Below are 23,164 nucleotides of genomic sequence, written 5' to 3'. Positions count from 1 at the left end.
AAGGAAAAGAGCCAGAGCCCTAGCCAAGACGGAATAGTGAATGCCAAGGAAGCAAACTTCTGCTCCCCCACTGGATCCTGCTGTCCCTCCTGCTATCTCACAGGAGTCCCCGAGTTAGGGCAAAAAAATCCCCAAGGTTCTGAGCCATAGTGACCCTATTGGACAGAGACATCTTTCTCCCGTGAAGAGGTTGGTGCACCTCCGACCTTTTGGTTAGCAGCCACGCGCTTAGCCACTGCACCACCAGGGCTCCTCCCGAGTTGGGGCAGCAGGACTTTTCTCCCTCTCCTAACCGGGAACCCGCAGCAAGCCGGCTCCGCGCCGGGAGCACCCCTCCCCCATGTGGCCGGGCCTTTGTGGCCTTTGTGACGTCATGATCCCGTCAGGGGACAATGGTTGCCATGGCGACGTAAACCAAGGGCTGGAGCGTGTAGAGCAAGGAACGGTGGCACGGAGGCTTTGGAGCTAGTCGGGGCGCGCGCCGTAGGTGGGTACGTGCGGCAAGTGGGTGCGCGCGGCAGGTGGGTTCGCCGGGCCGCAGTGCGCGTGGGGCCGATTTGGACCGCTCCGGGCGCTCCTCGCAGGGCCCCTTGGCAAGGCGCCCCGCCCTTCTTTACAGCTCTACTACCCATCTAGCCCTTCCTCCATCCCTAGGTCCAGGGTTAAATGGCCAGAGGGCGAGTGCTGGGCAAGTTGGGGGTGTGGAGCGGTGGCCTGGCTAACCCGAGGCTCTCTGGTGCCTGGGAGGCAACGTGGTCGGAAGGAAGAAAACCTTAGAGTCAGGGAACCTTGGGCTGGAATCCCGGCTCCTGCCTTTCCGGCTCTGTGACTTCTTGCGGTTGCTGCACCTCTCTGAATCTCTGCTTCGCTGCTGCTTCTGCAAAACGGAAAACTATTCAATGAACAGTTATGGAGCGCTAAGTTTGATGGGCGCAGCCGCTACAAATCAGAAAAGACTCTGCTCTCCTGGAGCTCACATGCTACGGGGAAATATCAATAAACTGCTGTTTTAAAGTGATCAGTCAGACAGTGGTGTTTGCAGAGAAGAAAATAAAGTGAGGTCACATGGGGGTGGGGAGAAAGAAGCCACTCTGCAAGGGGTGGGAGAGGGAGTCCTCTTTGAAGCCCCGCCCCCAACTGGGGGTGGGAAATGTTTTTGGCAGAGGATACCCCAAATGCAAAGGCCCTGACGCAGACCAGGGTTGAAGTGTTCTAGAAACAGATAGATTGGACACCCAGAGCAAAACCCAGGAAGGGAGCGTGACGGGAGTGGAGATGGGAAAGGCGGTCCCCACACGGTAAGACCTCAGGAAATGTCCCTGTTGTCGGCCATCCTGGGGCTGGCTGACTTGGGCTGTGACCCACCCCGCTCAAGCACTATGTCGCTCCCCAGGTCCGCATCTCCTTTAGCCGAGATCAAGCTTTGCTGCAACCCATTGGTCCTCAGCCAGGATGTCCAAGACAGTGGACACTGTGGTCCCCAAGAAGATGAGCCCTGAGAGTAAGTTCTGGCTGGACTGGGCCCATAGGTGGGGGCAACTCGATCAAAGATGAAAGATAGCCTTGAGACCTGGGACGGTGGAGTCTAGACTTAGGCAGGAGAGTTAGGCTGGTTCTAAAGTCAGGCCATGAGACAGAAACCACAGAGTTGCCCAGTTCCCTTGAGAGGCTCTGAGGAAAGTGCCAGAGGAGGCTGCCTCTCAGCCTCCTCCAGCCCTGTGTACCTGGCAGGCAGACAGACAGTCAGCTGGCACCAGGCCCTGGTTATGTGACCTATCCTTGTGCTGAGCGGCTGGGTGGGCAGAATGGGCACTACCACCCACCTGTCCATCTGGGTGTTCTTAATTTCCTTCATTTTTTTTAAAGTTTAATTTGTTTTTGAATAGGTACAGTATTTCTGTGGTTCAAAATTCCAAAGAGTATTCTGCCCTTCCACTCTTAAAACCCCCACCCTGTCCCCAGACACCCAGTGTCCCCTCCTTGAGGCAGCTAACATCACCTCCTGCTGTCCCTCCAAGTGTGCTCTGCACACATACAAGCAAAGACGCACAGATGGTTTTTTCCTTTTCCCTCACTAACAGCCACACAACAAAAACACTTGGGCATCTCACTTTTTTCATTTAACCGATACATTGTGCAGCTTGATGTTTATCAATACATAAAGAATTTCCTTACAGAACCCACCAGGTGCTCCTTGGAAACTTTATGGGACAGTTCTACTCCATCCTATAGGGTCCCTATGAGTTGGAGTCAACTCAATGGCAACGGATTTGGTTTGGTTTTTGGTTCTGTGTTTTTGAGCAGAATAGCCTGTTAACCCATCGCTGTCGAGTCGATTCCAACTCATAGGGACCCGACTCATAGCAATCCTATAGGACAGGGTAGAACTGTCCCATAGAGTTTCCAAGGAGCACCTGGTGGATTTGAACTGCCAACCTTTTGATCAGCAGCCATAGCATTTAACCACTATGCCACCAGGGTTTCCTTGAGCACAATAGGAATCCCTTAGTCTGAATGTATCATAATTTATTTAACAGGTCCACTATAAAAGGTCATTTAGCTGTTTCAAAACTTGTGCTAATAAAAACACTTGTTGTCTCTCTCACTCTCACTCTTTGGTCCACAGTAAATTGAAAAATGAAGAAAGGTTGAAACAGGGCTACAAAAAAGAAAAATACTGCAACTTTGAAATGTTTACAAATAACAAATTTAACTCTTGTAACACACACACAAAACAATGGGAAATCATTGTGCTATCCCAAGACAATTGAAGGATTTATAGAACACATTGATGCCTTCATATACAAAAGACATGTTGTCCCCTGTGGAGGTAGAAGAGCCCCAGTTTGGGTGGATAGCTTCCCTGGGAGACAGCATGTAGACAGGAGCCCATTGAGCTGAGTGGCACAGCTCAGGCCCAGGGTCCCACTAGACTGTGCCTTTCTGAGGAGTACAGGCTTGTGGGCACAGACGACCAGACAGACCTAGCAGTTGGCCAGGTAACATCGCCTGGGCTGGGGTGCATGGGCAAGGGGCTCAAGCCAGGAGGACTGCTGTGCCCAGCATCCTGGGGTCAGCAGGGGGCAGAGGGAGGAACCAGGAAGACTGAGTGACAGAGAAGGAGAGATTGGAGATGCTGAGCTCCAAGCCTGGTCCAGGTGTCTACGTGGGGTACCCGGCCAATTGTTTGGTTGTGGCTAAGAGCTGACATGCTTTCAGGCCCCCATTGTTCCTTGGCTGTGTCATCTGGCTGAGTCACATCACCTCTCTGAGCCTCAGCTTCCTCATCCTATTCCCTACAGCTATGTGAGATTAATGAGAAAACACATGTCAAAGACTCCACAAGGTACATGGTGCATGTTAAATGCTCTATAAATGGTAGCCATGTTGATACTGTTATTCCTATTTCTGTTACTGCTTTTGTTACCACCGCCCTTGCCTGGCATAGGCTGGTCTCCACATGTCTGAAGCCTGAGTTGGAAGTTGAAAGGAGAGACATACTGAGAGATTAAGGAACAAAGGGAGGGCCAGGGTCAGGGGCTGAGGCAGGGACCCATCAGAAAGGACACGCTCACATGATGACCTGTCATGTTTTACTCCATCATCCTAAAGACCTTTGTGCCTACATAAGCCGTTGCCATCAAGTCGATTCCGACTCACAACGACACTATATAGTACCTAAAAAATATCTTGGGGAAAGTACTCGGGGAAGTAGCTTTTTCTACTTCCCTTTCAGGGTCTGAGACTCCCCCCTCCCTTACCCCTGAGGATCAACAACCCATACCCCTGACAACTGGGAGCTTCCTTCTCCTCCTTCGCACCCTTTCCCACCTCTGCACTGCACACCATGTCTGTCCTTTAGGATGCAGCCCCAGCCCAGGTCCTCCAGGAAATCCTCCTGGCCCCATCACATCCTCGTCATACCCTGCCTCAAGTCCTCTTCTCACTTTTTCCTCAGCAGACCAGTGGCTCCTGGGGCAGTGCCTGGGTCCCCCTGCCTACATAGAGCATCTGTGCTCAGGGGGTGCCTGCTGAGAGTACCATGGACTCAGGGGCTGGGTTGCAAGAGTTCAGAGCTTGTTCTTTCCTGCATAGACCTTTATTAAGGGCCAGCTATGTGCTGACCATCTGTTCTAGGCACTAGGTCCCACGGATGACTAAAACCAATGCAGTTCCTTCCCCGTAGGGTTACATTCTGGTAAGGAAGGCAAACATTGGAAAATAAACAACCAATCTGTATTGATGAAGGCCAATAAATGATATAAAGGAAAATAACTAGAAGTTTTGAGCAAGTGTGGAGGGAGTGATTTAGATGGGAGATGCAGTTAGGTAAGACTTCCCTGAGCAGGTGATCTCTGAGTATCAAGGACCATCCTGAAGGATGAGTAGGAGCTAACAAGGCAAAGAGTGGGGGAAGGGCATTCTGGGCCATGGGAGCAACCTGGACAAAATGGAGAATGAGCTTGGAGTATTCAAGGAAGAGACAGAAGGCCAATGTAGACCACACTGGGTAGGGCCTTGCAAGCCACAGGGAGGATTATTGAATTCTACTCACGATGGGGAGAGTTTTCAGCAGGGAGATTGCCCAGTTTCTGCTATTATGACTAGGGACGCCATTCCCTAAGACATGGGCAAAGAGGTGAGTTTGCCCACCACCTCCCTCAAGACTATGGGAAGGGCCCTTCCCCTGGGGTAGAGCGAGGGAGGAGAGAGGACACTTGATAGGACACCTTGGACAAGGCCAGAGAGTAGACTTCGAGGCATCCTACCTCTGGCCCCTATACCCTTTGTCCCCACTCCAATGCAGAGCCAGTTCCAGGGAGACTGGCCTGCAGCTGAGACTCCTCATGGTACTTCTGAAAGCCAGGTCAGAACCTGGCCCTGAGGTAGGAGTGGGAGGTTGTTCATCCATTAAAGGGGATGAATTTATTTCCCAAGAACTCAGGCTATGGGCACCACAGTCCCAGGGAGAACAGACCTCTGGCAAGGACACCTAAGCGGCAGGCACTTAGCACCTCAAGTCCACATTCCCACCCTGGGAGACCAGAGGAGGACACGGGACCAAAGAGACATCTTACACAGAGATCACCAGGCTTACCCTGCCATTTTTTACTCTGTGTGCGAGGTGGGAGATGAACACATATGCTGCCCTATGGGATTTAGTTTCAAAATTAAGAAATGCTCAAAAGATAGAGAAGGAAAAAATATTCCCTAACTTATTCTATGAAACAAACATAACCCTGATACCAAAGTCAGACAAAGACATCACGAGAAAAGAAAATGACAGACCAATAACTCTTATGAATATAGATGCAAAAAATCCTCAACAAAATACTAGCTAGCAGAATCCAACAGAATATTAAAAGAGCCATACACCATGGCTGTATAGTATGCTTTAAAATCAGGCAGTGTGAGTCCTCCTAATTTGTTCTTCTCTTTCAACAATGTTTTAGCTATTTGGGTCCTCTTGCCATTCCATATAAAGTTGAAGATTGCTTTTCCCATTTCTGTAAAGAAGGCTGTTGGAATTTTTTTTTTAATCATTTTTATTGAGCTTTAAGTGAACATTTACAAATCAAGTCAGTCTGTCACATATAAGCTTATATACACCTTACTCCATACTCCCACTTACTCTCCCCCTAAGGAGTCAGCCCGCTCCCTCCTTCCAGTCTGTTCTTTCGTGACAATTTTGCCAGTTTCTAACCCTCTCTACCCTCCTGTCTCCCCTCCAGACAGGAGATGCCAACACAGTCTCAAGTGTCCACCTGATAAAAGTAGCTCACTCTTCATCAGCATCTCTCTCCGACCCATTGTCCAGTCCCTTCCATGTCTGATGAGTTGTCTTCGGGGATGGTTCCTGTCCTGGGCCAATAGAAGGTTTGGGGACCATAACAACTGGAATTCTTCTAGTCTCATTCAGACCATTAAGTCTGGTCATGTTATGAGAATTTGGGTTCTGCGTCTCACTGTTCTCCTGCCCTCTCAGGGGTTCTCTGTTGTGCTCCCTGTCAGGGCAGTCATTGGTTGTGGCCAGGCACCATCTAGTTCTTCTGGTCTCAGGATGATGTAAGTCTCTGGTTCACGTGGCCCTTTCGTCTCTTGGGCTCATAGTTATCATGTGACCTTGGTGTTCTTCATTCTCCTTTGATCCAGGTGGGTTGAGACCAATTGATGCATCTTAGATGGCCGCTTGTTAGCATTTAAGACCCCAGATGCCACATTTCAAAGTGGGATGCAGAATGTCTTCGTAATAGAATTATTTTGCCAATTGACTTAGAAGTCCCCTTAAGCCATAGTCCCCAAACCCCCACCCTTGCTCCACTGATCTTTGAAGCATTCAGTTTATCCTGGAAACTTCTTTGCTTTTGGTCCAGTCCAGTTGAGCTGACTTTCCGTGTATTGAGTATTGTCCTTCCCTTCACCTAAAGTAGTTCTTATCTACTAACTAATCAGTAAATAACCCTCTCCCACCCTCCCTCCCTCTCCCCCTCATAACCACAAAAATATGTGTTCTTCTCAGTTTACACTATTTCTCAAGATCTTAAAATAGTGGTCTTATACAATATTTGTCCTTTTGCCTCTGACTAATTTCACTCAGCATAATGCCTTCCAGGTTCCTCCATGTTATGAAATGTTTCACAGATTCGTCACTGTTCTTTATCGATGCGTAGTATTCCATTGTGTGAATATACCACAATTTATTTAGCCATTCATCTATTGATGGACACCTTGGTTGCTTCCAGCTTTTTGCTATTGTAAACAGTGCTGCAATAAACATGGGTGTGCATGTATCTGTTCATGTAAAGGCTCTTATTTCTCTAGGATATATTCCTAGGAGTGGGATTTCTGGGTTGTATGGTAGTTCTATTTCTAACTTTTTAAGAAAACGCCAGGTAGATTTCCAAAGTGTTTGTACCATTTTACATTCCCACCAGCAGTGTATAAGAGTTCCAATCTCTCCGCAGCCTCTCCAACATTTATTATTTTGTGTTTTTCGGATTAATGCCAACCTTGTTGGAATGAGATGGAATCTCATCGTAGTTTTAATTTGCATTTCTCTAATGGCTAATGATCGAGAGCATTTTCTCATGTATCTGTTAGCTGCCTGAATATCTTCTTTAGTGAAGTGCGTGTTCATATCCTTTGCCCACTTCTTGATTGGGTTGTTTGTCTTTTTGTGGTTGAGTTTTAACAGAATCATATAGATTTTAGAGATCAGGCGCAGGTCAGAGATGTCATAGCTGAAAATTCTTTCCCGGTCTGTAGGTGGTCTTTTTAGTCTTTTGGTGAAGTCTTTAGATGAGCATAGGTGTTTGATTTTTAGGAGCTCCCAGTTATCTGGTTTCTCTTCGTCATTTTTGGTAATGTTTTGTATTCTGTTTATGCCTTGTATTAAGGCTCCTAAGGTTGTCCCTATTTTTTCTTCCATGATCTTTATCGTTTTAGTCTTTATGTTTAGGTCTTTGATCCACTTGGAGTTAGTTTTTGTGCATGGTGTGAGGTATGGGTCCAGTTTCATTTTTTTGCAAATGGATATCCAGTTATGCCGGCACCATTTGTTAAAAAGACTATCTTTTCTCCAAGTAACTGACACTGGCCCTTTGTCAAATATCAGCTGCTCATATGTGGATGGATTTATATCTGGGTTCTCAATTCTGTTCCATTGGTCTATGTGTCTGTTGTTGTACCAGTACCAGGCTGTTTTGACTACTGTGGCGGTATAATAGGTTCTAAAATCAGGTAGAGTGAGGCCTCCCACTTTCTTCTTCTTTTTAAGTATTTTTTTTTTTTACTTATCCGGGGCTTCTTTCCCTTGCATACGAAGTTGGTGATTTGTTTCTCCATCACATTAAAAAATGACATTGGAATTTGGATCGGAAGTGCATTGTATGTATAGATGGCTTTTGGTAGAATAGACATTTTTACTATGTTAAGTCTTCCTATCCATGAGCAAGGTATGTTTTTCCACTTAAGTAGGTCCTTTTTAGTTTCTTGTAGTAGTACTTTGTAGTTTTCTTTGTATAGGTCTTTTACATCTTTGGTAAGATTTATTCCTAAGTATTTTGTCTTCTTGGGGGCTACTGTGAATGGTATTGATTTGGTGATTTCCTCTTTGATGTTCTTTTTGTTGATGTAGAGGAATCCAAGTGATTTTTGTATGTTTATCTTATAACCTGAGACTCTGCCAAACTCTTCTATTAGTTTCAGTAGTTTTCTGGAGGATTCCTTAGGGTTTTCTGTGTATAAGATCATGTCATCTGCAAATAGAGATAATTTTACTTCCTCCTTGCCAATCTGGATGCCCTTTATTTCTTTGTCTAGCCTAATTGCTCTGGCTAGGACTTCTAGCACAATGTTGAATAAGAGCAGTGTTAAAGGGCATCCTTGTCTGGTTCCCGTTCTCAAGGGAAATGCTTTCAGGCTCTCTCCATTTAGAGTGATGTTGGCTGTTGGCTTTGTACAGATGCCCTTTATTATGTTGAGGAATTTTCCTTCAATTCCTATTTTGCTGAGAGTTTTTATCATGAATGGGTGTTGGACTTTGTCAAATGCCTTTTCTGCATCAATTGATAAGATCATGTGGTTTTTGTCTTTTGTTTTATTTATATGGTGGATTACATTAATGGTTTTTGTAATATTAAACCAGCCTTGCATACCTGGTATAAATCCCACTTGGTCATGGTGGATTATTTTTTTGATATGTTGTTGAATTCTATTGGCTAGAATTTTGTTGAGGATTTTTGCGTCTATGTTCATGAGGGATACAGGTCTGTAATTTTCTTTTTTTTTTTTTTTGCTGTCTTTACCTGGTTTTGGTGTCAGGGATATGGTGGCTTCATAGAATGAGTTGGGTAGTATTCCATCATTTTCTACGCTTTGAAATACCTTTAGTAGTAGTGGTGTTACCTCTCCTCTGAAAGTTTTGTAGAACTCTGCAGTAAAGCCGTCCGGGCCAGGGCTTTTTTTTTGTTGGGAGTTTTTTGATTACCGTTTCAATCTCTTTTTTTGTTATGGGTGTATTTAGTTGTTCTACTTCTGATTGTGTTGGTTTAGGTAGGTAGTGTTTTTCTAGGAATTCACCCATTTCTTCTAGGTTTGCAAATTTGTTAGAGTACAATTTTTCATAATAATCTGATATGATTCTTTTAATTTCAGTTGGGTCTGTTGTGATGTGGCCCATCTCATTTCTTATTTGGGTTATTTGTTTCCTTTCCTGTATTTCTTTAGTCAGTCTGGCCAATGGTTTATCAATTTTGTTAATTTTTTCAAAGAACCAGCTTTTGGCTTTGTTAATTGTTTCAATTGTTTTTCTGTTCTCTAATTCATTTAGTTCAGCTCTAATTTTTATTATTTGTTTTCTTCTGGTGTCTGATGGATTCTTTTGTTGCTCACTTTCTATTTGTTCAAGTTGTAGGGACAGTTTTCTGATTTTGGCTCTTCTTTTTGTATGTGTGCATTTATCGATATAAATTGACCTCTGAGCACTGTTTTTGCTGTGTTCCAGAGGTTTTGATAGGAAGTGTTTTCATTCTCGTTGCATTCTATGAATTTCTTTATTCCCACCTTAATGTCTTCTATAACCCAGTCTTTTTTCAGCAGGGTATTGTTCAGTTTCCAAGTGTTTGATTTCTTTTCCCTAATTTTTCTGTTATTGATTTCCACTTTTATGGCCTTGTGGTCTGAGAAGATGCTTTGTAATATTTCGATGTTTTGGATTCTGCAGAGGTTTGTTTTATGACCTAATATGTGGTCTATTCTAGAGGAAGTTCCATGTGCGCTAGAAAAAAAAGTATACTTTGCAGCAGTTGGGTGGAGAGTTCTGTATAAGTCTATGAGGTCAAGTTGGTTGATTGTAGCAATTAGGTCTTCCGTGTCTCTATTGAGCTTCTTACTGGAAGTCCTGTCCTTCTCTGAAAGTGGTGTGTTGAAGTCTCCTACTATAATTGTGGAGGTGTCTATCTCACTTTTCAGTTCTGTTAAAGTTTGTTTTATGTATCTTGCAGCCTTGTCTTTGGGTGCATAAATATTTAATATGGTTATATCTTCCTGGTCAATTGTCCCTTTAATCCTTATGTAGTGTCCTTCTTTATCCTTTGTGGTGGATTTAACTTTAAAGTCTATTTTGTCAGAAATTAATATTGCTACTCCTGCTCTTTTTTGCTTGTTGTTTGCTTAATATATTTTTTCCATCCTTTGAGTTTTAGTTTGTGTGTGTCTCTAAGTCTAAGGTGTGTCTCTTGTAGGCAGCATATAGACAGATCGTGTTTCTTTATCCAGTCTGAGACTCTCTGTCTCTTAATTGGTGCATTTAGTCCATTTACATTCAGTGTAATTATAGATAAGTATGTGTTTAGTGCTGTCATTTTGATGCCTTTTTATGTGTGTTGTTGACAATTTCATTTTTCCACTTACTGTTTTGTGCTGAGACATTTTTCTCTGTAAGCTGTGTGTTCCTCATTTTCATAGTATTTGACTTTATGTTTGCTGAGTTGTTATGTTTTTCTTGGTTTTTATTTTGAGTTATGGAGTTGTTATACCTCTTTGTGGTTACCTTAATATTTACCCCTATTTTTCAAAGTAAAAACCTAACTTGTATTGTCCTATATCACCTTGTTTCCCTCTCCATATGGCAGTTCTATGCCACCTGTATTTAGTCTCTCTTTTTTTTAATTTTTTTTTTTTTTGATTATTGTGATCTTTTACGTATTGACTTCAATGATTCCCTGTTTTGAGCGTTTTTTTCTTTTTAAAATTAATCTTAATTTGTTTTTGTGATTTCCCTATTTGAGCTGATATCAGGGTGTTCTGTTCTGTGACCTCGTGTTGTGCTGGTATCTGATAGTATTGGTTTTCTGACCAAACAATTTCCTTTAGTATTTCTTGTAGCTTTGGTTTGGTTTTTGCAAATTCTCTAAACTTGTGTTTATCTGTAAATGTTTTAATTTCACCTTCTTATTTTAGAGAGAGTTTTGCTGGATATATGATCCTTGGCTGGCAGTTTTTCTCCTTCAGTGCTCTGTATATGTCATCCCATTGCCTTCTTGACTGCATGGTTTCTGCTGAGTAGTCTGAACTTATTCTTATTGATTCTCCCTTGTAGGAGACCTTTCTTTTATCCCTGGCTGCTTTTAAAATTTTCTCTTTATCTTTGGTTTTGGCAAGTTTGATGATAATATGTCTTGGTGATTTTCCTTTTGGATCAATCTTAAATGGGTTTTGATGAGCATCTTGGATAGATATCCTTTCGTCTTTCATGATGTCAGGGAAGTTTTCTGCCAAAAGATCTTCAACTATTCTCTCTGTATTTTCTGTTATCCCTCCCTGTTCTGGGACTCCAATCACACGCAAGTTATTCTCGATAGAGTCCCACATGATTCTTAGGGTTTCTTCATTGTTCTTAATCTTTTATCTGATTTTTTTCAGCTATATTGGTGTCAGTTCCCTGGTCTTCCAGATCCCCCACCCTGCATTCCAATTGCTTGAGTCTGCTCCTCTGACTTCCTACTGAGTTGTCTAATTCTGTAATTTTACTGTTAATCTTTTGGATTTCTGAATGCTGTCTTTCTATGGATTCTTGCAGCTTATTAATTTTTCCACTATGTTCTTGAATAATCTTTTTGAGTTCTTCAATGGCTTTATCAGTGTGTTTCTTGGCTTTTTCTGTAGATTGCTTCATTTCATTTCTGAGGTCATCCCTGATGTCTTGAAGCATTCTGTAAATTAGTTTTTTATATTCTGCATCTGGCAATTCCAGGATTGTATCTTCATTTTGGAAAGATTTTGATTCTTTAATTTGGGGAGTTGTAGAAGCAATCGTGGTCTGCTTCTTTATGTGTTTCGATATTGACTGCTATCTCCGAGCCATCTATAAGATATTGTAATGATTTATTTTATATTTGCTCACTGAGTCTTATCTTGTTTTGTTTTCTTTCAATACATGTAGACGGGCTACTAGATTGTGCTGTCTTGATTGTTGTAGCCCTTGAATCACTTATGTCCTATTACCAGCTGGTTTGGGCTGTTACCAGATATATAAGCCTAAGAGTCCATTCACTATTCTTGAGTAGAATCTGATTTTCGGTCATGAAGTGTGTGGTGCAGACTGTCACCTAACCACCTAGAGAAGTAGTGGTGATAGTTGTGTGCACCAGATTCTAGTAGCAGCAGGGTTTCACACTCCAGGGGGGGCAGGATGCTGACAGGCTTCCCCCAAGTGCCAGTGAGGTAGGTGTGTCTCTATTCCTAAAGCACTTTGGTGGGTGAGCTCTGCAGCTGTACCTTAGACCCCCAATGCAAGTACCTCTACAGATTGGTAGGTGTCACCCTCCTTAGACCCCTAAGGCAGGAGGCTAGGTGGTCTGGGGGGAGCTTCAACCCTCAGTTCCCTGTTGTGGGTCAGTGAGGGCTCTGTTGAATACGCAGAGATATCAGACCTGGGAAACTTGTCTTTCCAGTAATCCGCAAAAACAATTACAGTCAGATCCCTATCAGAAATGCCTTTGCATTATAATAGCCACCTTGTTCCCTGTAGGGATGAAAGCCCAAGACTGTGGATCACATATGTTTGGCTGGAGCTGGTTCTGTGTTTTTAGTCCAATTAGGGAAGGATTTTTGGTCCCTGGGTTTTTTGTAGCTGCTTCTCTCAGGCCAGGAGAATGGGTTAGGAAGAGGCCAAAAAAAAAAAAAAGAAAAAGAATGAAAAACCACAGCGCACTTCACTCTTTGGCTCAGGAAATTCCAATGTTAATGAAACCACCTGGAAAGGGAGGGGAGGGTTCAGATAAATAGGAGAGAGTAGCACCCCAGAATATAGACAAAGTTACTTATCTTGCTTGGGATGAGTGTTTTATCTGAGATTCCTGAGGGGCGTGTTGACTGTGTGTGCTGGCTGGGTAGAGATTGCCCCCGAGGGTCAGGCCGCGTCCCTTGCTTGTGCTGTCTCAGAAACTGTGGTCAGTTCCTCCGCTCCCAGTCCAAAGCCCAGCGCCAAGGTTCCCCGGCTGGGACACCGCACTCCAGGCTCCAAAACCAGTTGCTGCCTCCCGGTGACTTCTCCTCCTGTCAGCCGCGTCGCTGCGCTGCCTGCGTGCACTGGCTGGGCTTCCCCCCAGGTCACTTCTGGGGGCTAGGGCTGCATCCCGTGTTTGTGCCGTCTCAGGATGCCGTGCTCAGCTCCCCTGCGCCCAGTCCAAAGCCCGGTGCCAAGGTTCCTGACTGGGATGCTGGCTCCAGGCTCCAAAAACAGTTGCTGCTTCCCCGTGGTTGTTCATTCTCAGTCTCTGTCACTCAGGTCAACTGTTTAGATCTGTGTTTGATGGTCAGGGTTCATAGATTGTCATGTATGTGATCGATTCACTTGTTTTTCTGAGTCTTTGTTGCAAGAGGGATCCGAGGTAGCTTCTACCTAGTCAGCCATCTTGGTCCCGCCCCCGACTGTTGGAACTTTTATTGGGATTGCATTGAATCCATAGATCATTTTGGGTAGTATTGACATCTTAACAGTATTAAGTCTTCCAATCCATAAACATGAAACATCTTTCCCTTTATTTAAGTCTTCTTTAATCTCTTCCAGCAGGGTTTTATAGTTTTTGTTGTATAAATCCTTCATATCCCAGGTTAGATTTATTCCTAGGTATTTTATTCTCTTAAAAAAAAATTATCTTAGATGCTATTATAAATGGAATTTTTTCCCTAATTTCCTTTTCAGATTTCTCATTGCTGGTGCAACTGATTTTTGTTTGTTGACCTTGTACCCTGCAACTTTGCTAAATTCCTCTATTAGCTCTAGAAGTTTTCTTGCAGACTCTTTGGGATTTTCTGTATACAGGATCATATCGTCTGCAAATAGAGATAATTTTACTTCTTTTCTGACCTAGATACTTTTTATATCTTTTTCTTGTCTTATTGCTCTGGCTAGGACTTCTAATACGATATTGAATAGAAGTAGTGAGAGCAGTCACCTTTGTCTTGTTCCCGATTTCAAGGGGAAAGCTCTCAGTCTTTCTTCATTAAGTATAATATTGGCTTCTGGGTTTTCCTATATGCCCTGAATCATATTGAAGAATTTCCCCTCATTCCAATCTTCTTTAGGGTTTTCATCAAGAAAGGGTGTTGGATTTTATTAAATGCTTTTCATTCATCCATAGAGATGATCATGTGGTTCTTTTCCTTTGTTCTGTTGATGTGGTATATTACATTGATTGATCTTCTAATCTTGAACCATCCCTGTATTCCTGGAATGAATCCCTGTATGACTCTTTTAATATTCTGTTGGATGGTGCCTGGCTACCATACTGAACATTTGATAAAAAATTCTATAGAAGAATCCTGATCAAAAAGGGGAAAGTGTAGAACAGAATTTCAAATTTTCATGAACTCTAGACTTTTTGGACTATCCAGTGTGGATGAGCCCCTGAAACTATTGCCTTGAGATAATCTTTAAACTTTAAATCAAAAATATCCCCTGAAGTCTTCTTAAAACTGAACGGTAGCTTAACTAGTAAAAAATGTCTGCCTTGAGCATTATACTCTTTTAAGAACTGTCTATATGGGATCAAATTGACAATAGCAACTCAAAAGATTAGATGAGAACTTTAGGGGGCAGTGAGTTTATGTTGATGAGACAGGAATAACTCAGAAAAGGAGAGTGAGAATGGTTGTACAACTCAAAGAATGTAATCAGTGTCACTAAATGGTATGTGTAGAAACTGTCGAACTGGTGTACCTTTTGCTGTGTATATCCTCAACAACAACAACAAAATAAATAAAATTTAGGGAAAAAATTAAGAAATGCTTAGGTTTATGTTAAGAGCTTGGCTGATAACCAAAATGTTGGCAGTTCAAATCCACAGCCACTCCTTGGAAACCCTATGCGTCAGTTCTATTCTGTCCTATAGGGTCCTTATGTGTCAGAATTGACTTGACAGCAATGGGTTTAAACTCATTTAAGACATTCAGTTAGGACTAGAGAATCTTGAAAATGTAAGATTAGCCAAATGCTTAAAGTCCAAATCTTTAGACTTTAGGCTTTTATCTTTAACAAGGTGTTTTGGGAGGAAAGCCTGACCATGGCCCATCCTTGGCAGACGTACCTTATAGCTAAGGTTCAGGGCCAGTGGTGGAGGACAGAATCTCAGTCTTCAGAGAGAGTCAGACTCTATAGGGAGTTTCTGTTTATGCCATTTCTCAGTGATTGATTAAAAGCCCATGGTTTCTATATGATTTTCTCACCTTGGCTTCTCATAATAAGGGCCTGGTGATGTAATGTCTAACAAAGACTGATGTGTATATATTTTTTTCTAATGTCAGTGATGAGCTGTATGCAGCATATTTCCTTTAAGGTTAGAGATTAAAGGGGTTGTTTATGACTTACTTAATGTCTCATCTTACAGGGATTTAACTGTATGTTACATTTTCTTTATTACAGCATGCAGGTGCATGACTGTCTTAGAGAGATTGTTTACTACATACCTCACAAACTTCTTTGTTTTTATTTCTAAATTCATGCATTTTCTATTTCTAATGTCACGTTGTAAGTGACTTATACATATGTATGTATAGAAAGCATAAATAATACATGCAGTATTTTAATTTGGCACTTTGGGAAAAACTGGTTTTAAGCAACCTAGTCTTCATCTAGGGAGCTGCAGTATTGGGCAGTTGGGTGTGAAAAGGGTACTGTACAGGCTGCCCACACCAGGCTACTCTGGGGACCACTTTTGTTCCAGCATTGGACTGATACTGAGTTCCTACTGTGTGTCAGGCATGGTGCTGGGCTGGGGGCGCGGAGGTGGTCCCTGCTCTCAGGGGTTGGAGGAGACTGCACAAAGCAGTGCTCCTGCATACTGGCTCTCTCATGGGGCTTCCCATGTGCCCTGCCACACACTTCCTCTGAGGGGCAGCACTGTGTCCCCTCCATCTACATAGCTGAACCCAGTTGGGAATGTTCTGGCTGCTGGGAGGAGGGCACATGGGGTGGGGGGGAAGAGGGGCCTGGAGTGGCTGGAGGAGCCCAGGTCCCCTCCCAGCTCTCAGCAGAGTTGCCCAAGAGATGGGCGGGTGGGTCTTTGCGCCCAGAGTCAGAGCAGAGGGGCAAGCCATGTGGCAGGGACCCAGGAAGGCAGGGGGTTCAGCAGGGACCCCACCAATGACCCACAGAAAAAGTCATAGGATGAAGAGACAGGCACCACCGAAGCTCCAGAGGCCACTTTTTCACAAACTAGTTTCTAGTTTTTATCCATGCATGAACACGCTCTTGGTTTTCTTTTTTTTTTTTTTAATACATTTTCTTGTTTAGAGCAGTTTAAGCTTTACAGAAAAATTGCGCAGAAACTACAGAGAGTTTTCATATGCACTCTCTCCCTGCTGCACACTGTTTCTCCTGTTATTAACATCTTGCATTCACGTGGTTCAGTTGTCACAACTGATGAAACAATACTGATACATTATTATTAACTAAAGTCCACGGCTTACATTAGGGCTCACCTTGTGTGCTGTACAGTCCCTTGGGTGTGAAAAATACACAATGTCGTGTGTTCACCATTACAGAATCATCACCCCCCTAAAAACCCCCTGTCCATCCTTCCCCCCCTTCTCCCCGAACCTCTGACAACCACTGATCTTTGTGCTGTCTCTACAGTTTTGCCTTTTCCGGATTGTGATAAGTTGGAGTCATTCATACATTATGTAACATTTTCAGACTAGCTTCTTTCACTTAGCAATGTGCACTTGAGGGTCCTCCATTTCCTTTCGTAGTTTTATAGTTCATTTCTTTTTATGCCTGAATGATATTCCATTGTCTGGGTGCACCGTAGTTGGTTTAGCCATTCACCTAATGGAGGACATGTTGGCTGCTTCCAATTTTTGGCAATTATGAATAAAACTACTATCAAAATTAGTGTGCCATTTTTTTGGTGAGGACATAGATTTTCAACTCACTTGAGTAACTCACCTAGCAGCATGATTGCTGGGTTATATGGTAAGTCTATGTTTAGCTCTGTAAGAAACTGCCAGATTGTTTTCCAAAGAGGCTGTGCCATTTTGCATTCCCACCAGCAATGAATAAGGCTTCCCGTTGGTCTACATCATCACCAGCATTTGGTGTTGGCAGAGTTTTGGATTTTAGCCATTCCAATGGGTGTGTAGTGGTTATTAACTGTTGCTTCAATTTCTTTAATAGGTACAAGCCTACTCAGATAATCTATTTCTCCTTGAGTGAGTTTTGGTAGATTGTGTTTTTCAAGAGTTTGGCCCATTTCATCTGTGTTATCAAATTCGTGCCTATAAGGTAGTATGTAATATTCCTTCATTATCCTTTTAATGTCCATAGAATCAATTGTGATGGCCTCTCTTTCATTTCTGATGTTAGTAATTTGTATAGTCTCTCTTTTTTCCTTTGCTAGCCTGGCTAGAGGCTTATCAATTTTATTGATCTTTTCAAAGAACCAGTTTTTGGTTTTGTTGATTTTTCTCTATTTCCTATTTTCAATTTTATCTATTTCCCCTGTAAGTTTTATAATTTCTTCTGCCTACTTTGGATTTAATTTTCTCTTCTTTTTCAAGCTTCACAAGGTGGAAGCTTAGGCTATTGATTTTAGAGATTCTTGTCTGATATATGCATTCAATGGTATAAATTTCCCCCTAAGCACTATTTTTTCTACATCCCAAGAAATTTGATAAGCTGTACTTTCATTTTCATTTAGTTCAAAATGCTTTAATCTTTCTTGAGACTTCTTTGACCCATGTGTTATGTAGATGGGGATTGTGTAATCCCCAAATATTTTGTGATTTCTAGCTATCTGTTATTGATTTCTCATTCAATTCTATTGTGGTCTGAGAGCCTCTTTGTAGATTTGTATTCTTTTAAATTTGTTGAGGTTTATTTTAGGCCTGGAATTTTGCCTACCATGGTAAATTTTCCATGGACATTTATAAAAAATGTGTATTTTGCTGCTGTTGGATGGAATGCTGTATAAATGTCAATTAGATTCAGTTGGTTGATGGTGCTTTTCAGTTCAACTATATCCTTACTAATTTTCTGCCTGCTAAGTCTGTCCATTACCAACAGAGGGGTGTTGAAGTCTCCAACTATAATAATGGATTATTTTATTTCTCCTTGAAGTTCTATCAGTTTTGCCTGACGTATTTTGATGTTCTGTTGTTAGACACATGCACATTCAGGATTGTTCTGACTTCTTGGAGAATTGACCCCTTTGTCATTATGTAATGCCCCTCTTTATCCCTGATAATTTTCCTTGCTCTAAACTCTGCTTTTTCTGAAGTTAATATAGCTACTCCAGCTTTCTTTTTCTTTTCTTAACCAGTCTGTTCACTTTTTCTTTTTCAATGTTTTGTTGACATCTTTCATTTTTTTCCTCTTATGTTCTCTCTGTCTTTGGGGTTTATTTATACCTTTTATGTTTTTATACTTCTAACTGAATTGAGAAGATAGTTGAGATAAACATATTCTTTTTATCTGCCTATTTTTTTTTATTGTGATAAAATGTATACACAGGCAGTCTCCGAGTTACAAACAAGATTCGTTCCTAAGTGTCTTTAAGTTGAATTTGTAGGTAAGTTGGAACAGGTACTTACTGTTCTTATTTAGCATCAGTTAGTCAAATGTTTGTCTTAGTATATATTTTACCTTTCTATGCATATAAAGGAAACCCTGGTGGCGTAGTGGTTAGGTGCTACAGCTGCTAACCCAAGGGTCGGCAGTTCAAATCCACCAGGCGATCCTTGGAAACTCTATGGGGCAGTTCTACTCTGTCCTATAGGGTCGCTATGCGGCACTGGGTTTGGGTTATGCATATAAAACACTTAAGAAAAACTGCCAAACTGGGCAATGTTTTCATGAGCATCACAAAGTGGTGTCTGCATTTGTTATTATGGTCAATTGCATTTACCTCAAATTTTAATATAATAGGCTTTATGGTGATCCATTTGTCTTAGTTATCTAGTGCTACTATAACAAAATACCATAAGTGGATGGTTTTAACAAACAAACTTATTTTCCCACAGTCTAATAGGCTAGCAGTTCAAATTCAGGGCACCATCTCCAGGGGAAGGCTTTCTGCCTCTGTTGGCTCTGGGGAAGGCTGTATGATGACTTGGTGGCCCATGGTGAAGTGTTCACACTCTACTAAGCCCAGTTACAAGCCAAAAGCTGTTTCTCAAAAGGAAAGTATTTAACTGCAGAGGATGGCAGAGCTTTGCTCCAAAATCCTAAAGGTCTGTTCTGTGATTCACGAACAGGGGCCTAACAAAAATCCCAAATAACATCTCTATCTGCCACTGATACTTCAAGAACTATTGGATCAGCTGGATCATATGGCCCAGGTGTCAGAGCAGCTTGCATGGCAGACTGAACTTGTTGTAGAGCCTTCTCTTGTTCTGGGCCCCACTCAAAACTAGCAGCTTTTTAAGTCACTTGGTAAATAGGCCAGAGAAGCACACCCGCGTGAGGGATATGTTGCCTCCAAAATCCAAAGAGGCCCACCAGATGTGCCTCCTTTTCAGTTGTAGGAGAGGACAGGTGTTAAAACTTACCATAAGTTTAGAAAGAATATCTCAACATCCCCCACACGACTGGACCCTAGAAATATCACTGAGGTAGAAGGTACCTGAATTTTGGGGGGATTAATTTCCCACTCTCTGGCACACAAATTTCTTACCAATAAGTCCAAGATCATTGATACTTCTTCTTTACTAGGACCAGTCAGTATAATGTCATCAATGTAGTGGACCAGTGTGATGTCTTGTGGAAGGGAAAAGTGATCAACTTCCCTGCGGACTAAATTATGACATAGGGCTGGAGAGTTGTTATATCCTTTGGGTACAACGGTGAAGGTATATTGCTGGCCTTGCCTGTTGAAGGGAAGCTGCTTCTGGTGGCCCTTCGAAACCAGAATTGAGAAAAAAGCATTGGTCAGATAGATAGCTGCATACCAGGTACTGGGAGATGTATTAATTTGCTCACATCTGGAACGCAGCTGCAGTCAGAGTCACCACTTGGTTAAGTTTACAATAATCCACTGTCATTCTCCAAGACCCATCTGTTTTCTGCATAGGCCAAATAGGTGAGTTGATTAGGGATGTGGTGAGAATCACTACTCCTGTATCCTTCAAGTTCTTGATGGTGTCTCTAATCTCTGCAATTTCTCCAGGAATGTGGTATTGCTTTGGGTTTACTATTTTCCTAGGTAAGGGCAGTTTAATGGCTTCCACTTGGCTTTTTCTGCCATAATGCCCTTACTCCACTTGTCAGAAATCCAATGTGGGTGCTGTGGCAGTTGTTATGTGTATTTCAATTATGCATTCTGGAGCTGGGGAACTCACTACAGGATGGGTTTGGGGACTCACTGAACCCACTGTGAGATGGACCTGAGCTAAGACTCTATTAATAATATGATCTCCATATGCCCCCACTCTGACTGGTGGGTCACAGTGACATTTTGAGTCTCCTAGAATTAGTGTCGCTTCAGAGCCAGTATCCAGTAATCCCCAAAAAGTCCGTTTATTTCCTTTCTCCCAATGAACAGTCACTCTCATAAAAGGCCATTTCTCTTTGGGGAAGGCTGGAAGAAAGATTAACAGTATAAATTTTTGGCAGTACAGTGGGGTCCTTCTTCAAGGGGACCCAGCCTCCCCTTCATTCAAGGGATTGTAGGGCTGTACCAAAAAAAAAAAAAAAAAACCAAACCCATTGCTGTCGAGTCAATTCTGACTCATAGCGACCCTATAGGACAGAGTTGAACTGCCCCAAAGAGTTTCCAAGGAGCGCCTGGCAGATTCGAACTGCTGACCCTTTGGTTAGCAGCTGTAGCACTTAGCCACTACACCACCAGAGTTTCCATGTGGGGCTATAAACTGGCTCAAATCTGGGAACTGATTGAGGGGCCATGACTCTATATTCTGGCAATTCATTAGACTGACATTCACTTGACCTAGAATTCTTCTGCTTGTACAAATCAGGTAAATATTTAGTATTTAGTAGATTTCCTGTCTATTTCACTCCTAGGGATACCATGACTAAGTAGCCAGTGCCATAAGTCCATAGGATTCAGACTATTACGATTACTGCTTTGACGCTGCTGTCCATTATGGTAACCACACCCACTCTGTCTTTGGCAATTAAATGCTGTCACTTTGGTCCTGCCATCCCAGGGTTCAATTCAGTTAGGGCAGTTCCCACTGTCAAATCTGACTTACATAAAATAGCAATCACTGCAGTCTTCGACGATGCTGGGGCTCCCTTCACAAATTTGTTCCTCATAGTTGTGGTGAAAGGTGTGTCCTTTGGGCACTCCATGAGTGAGTGAGTGGGTCTAATGTGATAAATCCATTCTCACATGGCAGTTTCCCCTAAGCCTCTGGACACCTTCTACCATGAACCAAGGCAGTTCTGGTGTTTCAACTTGATTTAGTGTAGGCCACTCTTAGTCCATGCTTCAGTCAACCAACCAAATAAACCATTGGATCCTCTTCTAACCTCTCTAGCTGAAAAGTTTATTGAAGAATCTGCTTTAAAAAAGTAGACCCATATCAATAAACTCAGATTAATCCAACTTTATGTTCCTTGCATCATTATCCCACACCCTTAACAGCAATTCCCACATATATTCCCCAGGCTTCAGTTTGTATATATTACAAAAATCAAACAGCTCTTTTGGGGTGTAGTGTACCTCCTCTTTGGTCACATTTTGTACTTGCCTCTTGGTGCTTACTGGGACGTAAGTCTAGCTATAGGTCTAGAAGCAAAAATGGGTAGTGGGGTGGGTCCTGGGGACATTAAGAAATGGAGACATTAAGCAAGGCATCTGCCTCAGGTGACACCTCAGATACTACTGCAGGCAATGCCCCCAGCAACGCCTCAGGCAAGGACTCCTCAGAGGCATCTAGGTTAATCTCATCGGATGAGGGTAAGAGGGCTGATTTTACTGGCAAAAGTGATTTAGCAGACAAAGCTGGGTTAATCTCTTCAGATGGGGGTCAAAGGGCTGGTTCTAATTCCAAGGGTAATTCAACAGAATTTAGGGGCTCATTGTTTCCTGTTTCATCCATATCTGCCCATACATCTCCATCCTCAGTTTCAGGATCCCATTTCTTCCCAATAAACGTCCTCATTTTAACTTCAGACACCTTTCAATTGGCGTTGTAATTTTACCACTCTTCGAATAAGACCCTGGGTCTGGTTTTCATCAATATCAGCTCTACTACTACAAGAAATAAGACTTTCTTTTAGGTCACAAGTGTCAACTTTCAGGTATTTTATGCGGTGCTTGTGCAGTGACTCGGAAGCCCTGAGCTCATCCCTTTCTTGCACCACTTTGTCTAGAGAAAGCAGAACCAACAGACCAGCTTTCTTGTCCTGCTCAGTCTGACAAAATTGTTGAAAGTATCAAATATATGATCACCCAGAACCTTGTCTCTCACAAATATTTGATCCAATAATGGTGATATTTTATTTCTATTGCCACCTCATGCCATGGGTTATCAGTGCTCTCTTTACTACTGGGGACAGAGTCTTCAGTGCATTTAAGACTAGTCAGACTTGAAAACCAGTTCAGAAAACTCATCGTTAAGATTTTGTTCCTCTAGAACCGCTCTCAGTACCAACTGTTTTAGGCTGGGTTCTTTAGAGGAGCAAAACCAGTGAAGCATATATGTAAATATATACAGAGAAATTTATTTCAGGGAAATGGCTCATGCAATTGTGGAGGTTGGCAAGTCCCAAATCCATGGGTCAGGCTGGAGGCTTCTCCTGACAATGGTTGCAGGGGCTAAAAGACCAAAAATCTGCGGGTCAGATGGCAGACTGCTGGCTCACAGGGTTGCAGGAGCTGGTGGCTGGCTGAAGACTTCTCCAAGAACCGGAGGTCAGACCACGAAATGAGTACAAGATCAAGAGAGAGAGCTTTGCCAGAACATCCATATATATCGGATACAGGCCACACCCCCAAGGAAACTCCTCTTCCAACTGATTGGCTGCTCACATCAAACCACAAAATGGAAGATGACTACATAATATCTGCCAAACCACTGAGACTCATGGCCTAGTCAAGTTGACACATAACATTAACCATCACATGGCATGAAATAGGGGTCCGACATTACTTTTCTGCACATGGAAATTCAGTTGTCCCAGCGCCATTTGTTAAAG

At 42.7% G+C, this 23,164-nt stretch overlaps 1 protein-coding gene across 4 annotated transcripts in view; it reads left to right on the top strand.

Moving 5' to 3' along the window:
* The first annotated feature begins 411 nt into the window (after nt 1-411).
* CFAP100 (cilia and flagella associated protein 100) overlaps nt 412-23,164 on the top strand; it is a 50,197-nt gene continuing 27,444 nt past the window's right edge. For 3 of the 4 annotated variants that reach the window (XM_049862539.1, XM_049862538.1, XM_049862536.1), the window contains exons 1-2: nt 420-487; nt 1,394-1,501. In XM_049862539.1, the coding sequence (XP_049718496.1) occupies nt 1,453-1,501 (49 nt within the window). In that variant the 5' untranslated portion in view covers nt 420-487; nt 1,394-1,452. Of the gene's footprint in view, nt 492-1,393; nt 1,502-23,164 lie in introns of all 4 variants that reach the window. The other variant, XM_049862537.1, reaches the window with a different exon arrangement.

This window comes from Elephas maximus, chromosome 20 (assembly GCF_024166365.1).
Source record: "Elephas maximus indicus isolate mEleMax1 chromosome 20, mEleMax1 primary haplotype, whole genome shotgun sequence".
Taxonomy (NCBI): domain Eukaryota; kingdom Metazoa; phylum Chordata; class Mammalia; order Proboscidea; family Elephantidae; genus Elephas; species Elephas maximus.
The sequence above is the reverse complement of the archived record's forward strand: the minus strand, read 5'-3'. Positions and strand labels throughout refer to the sequence as shown.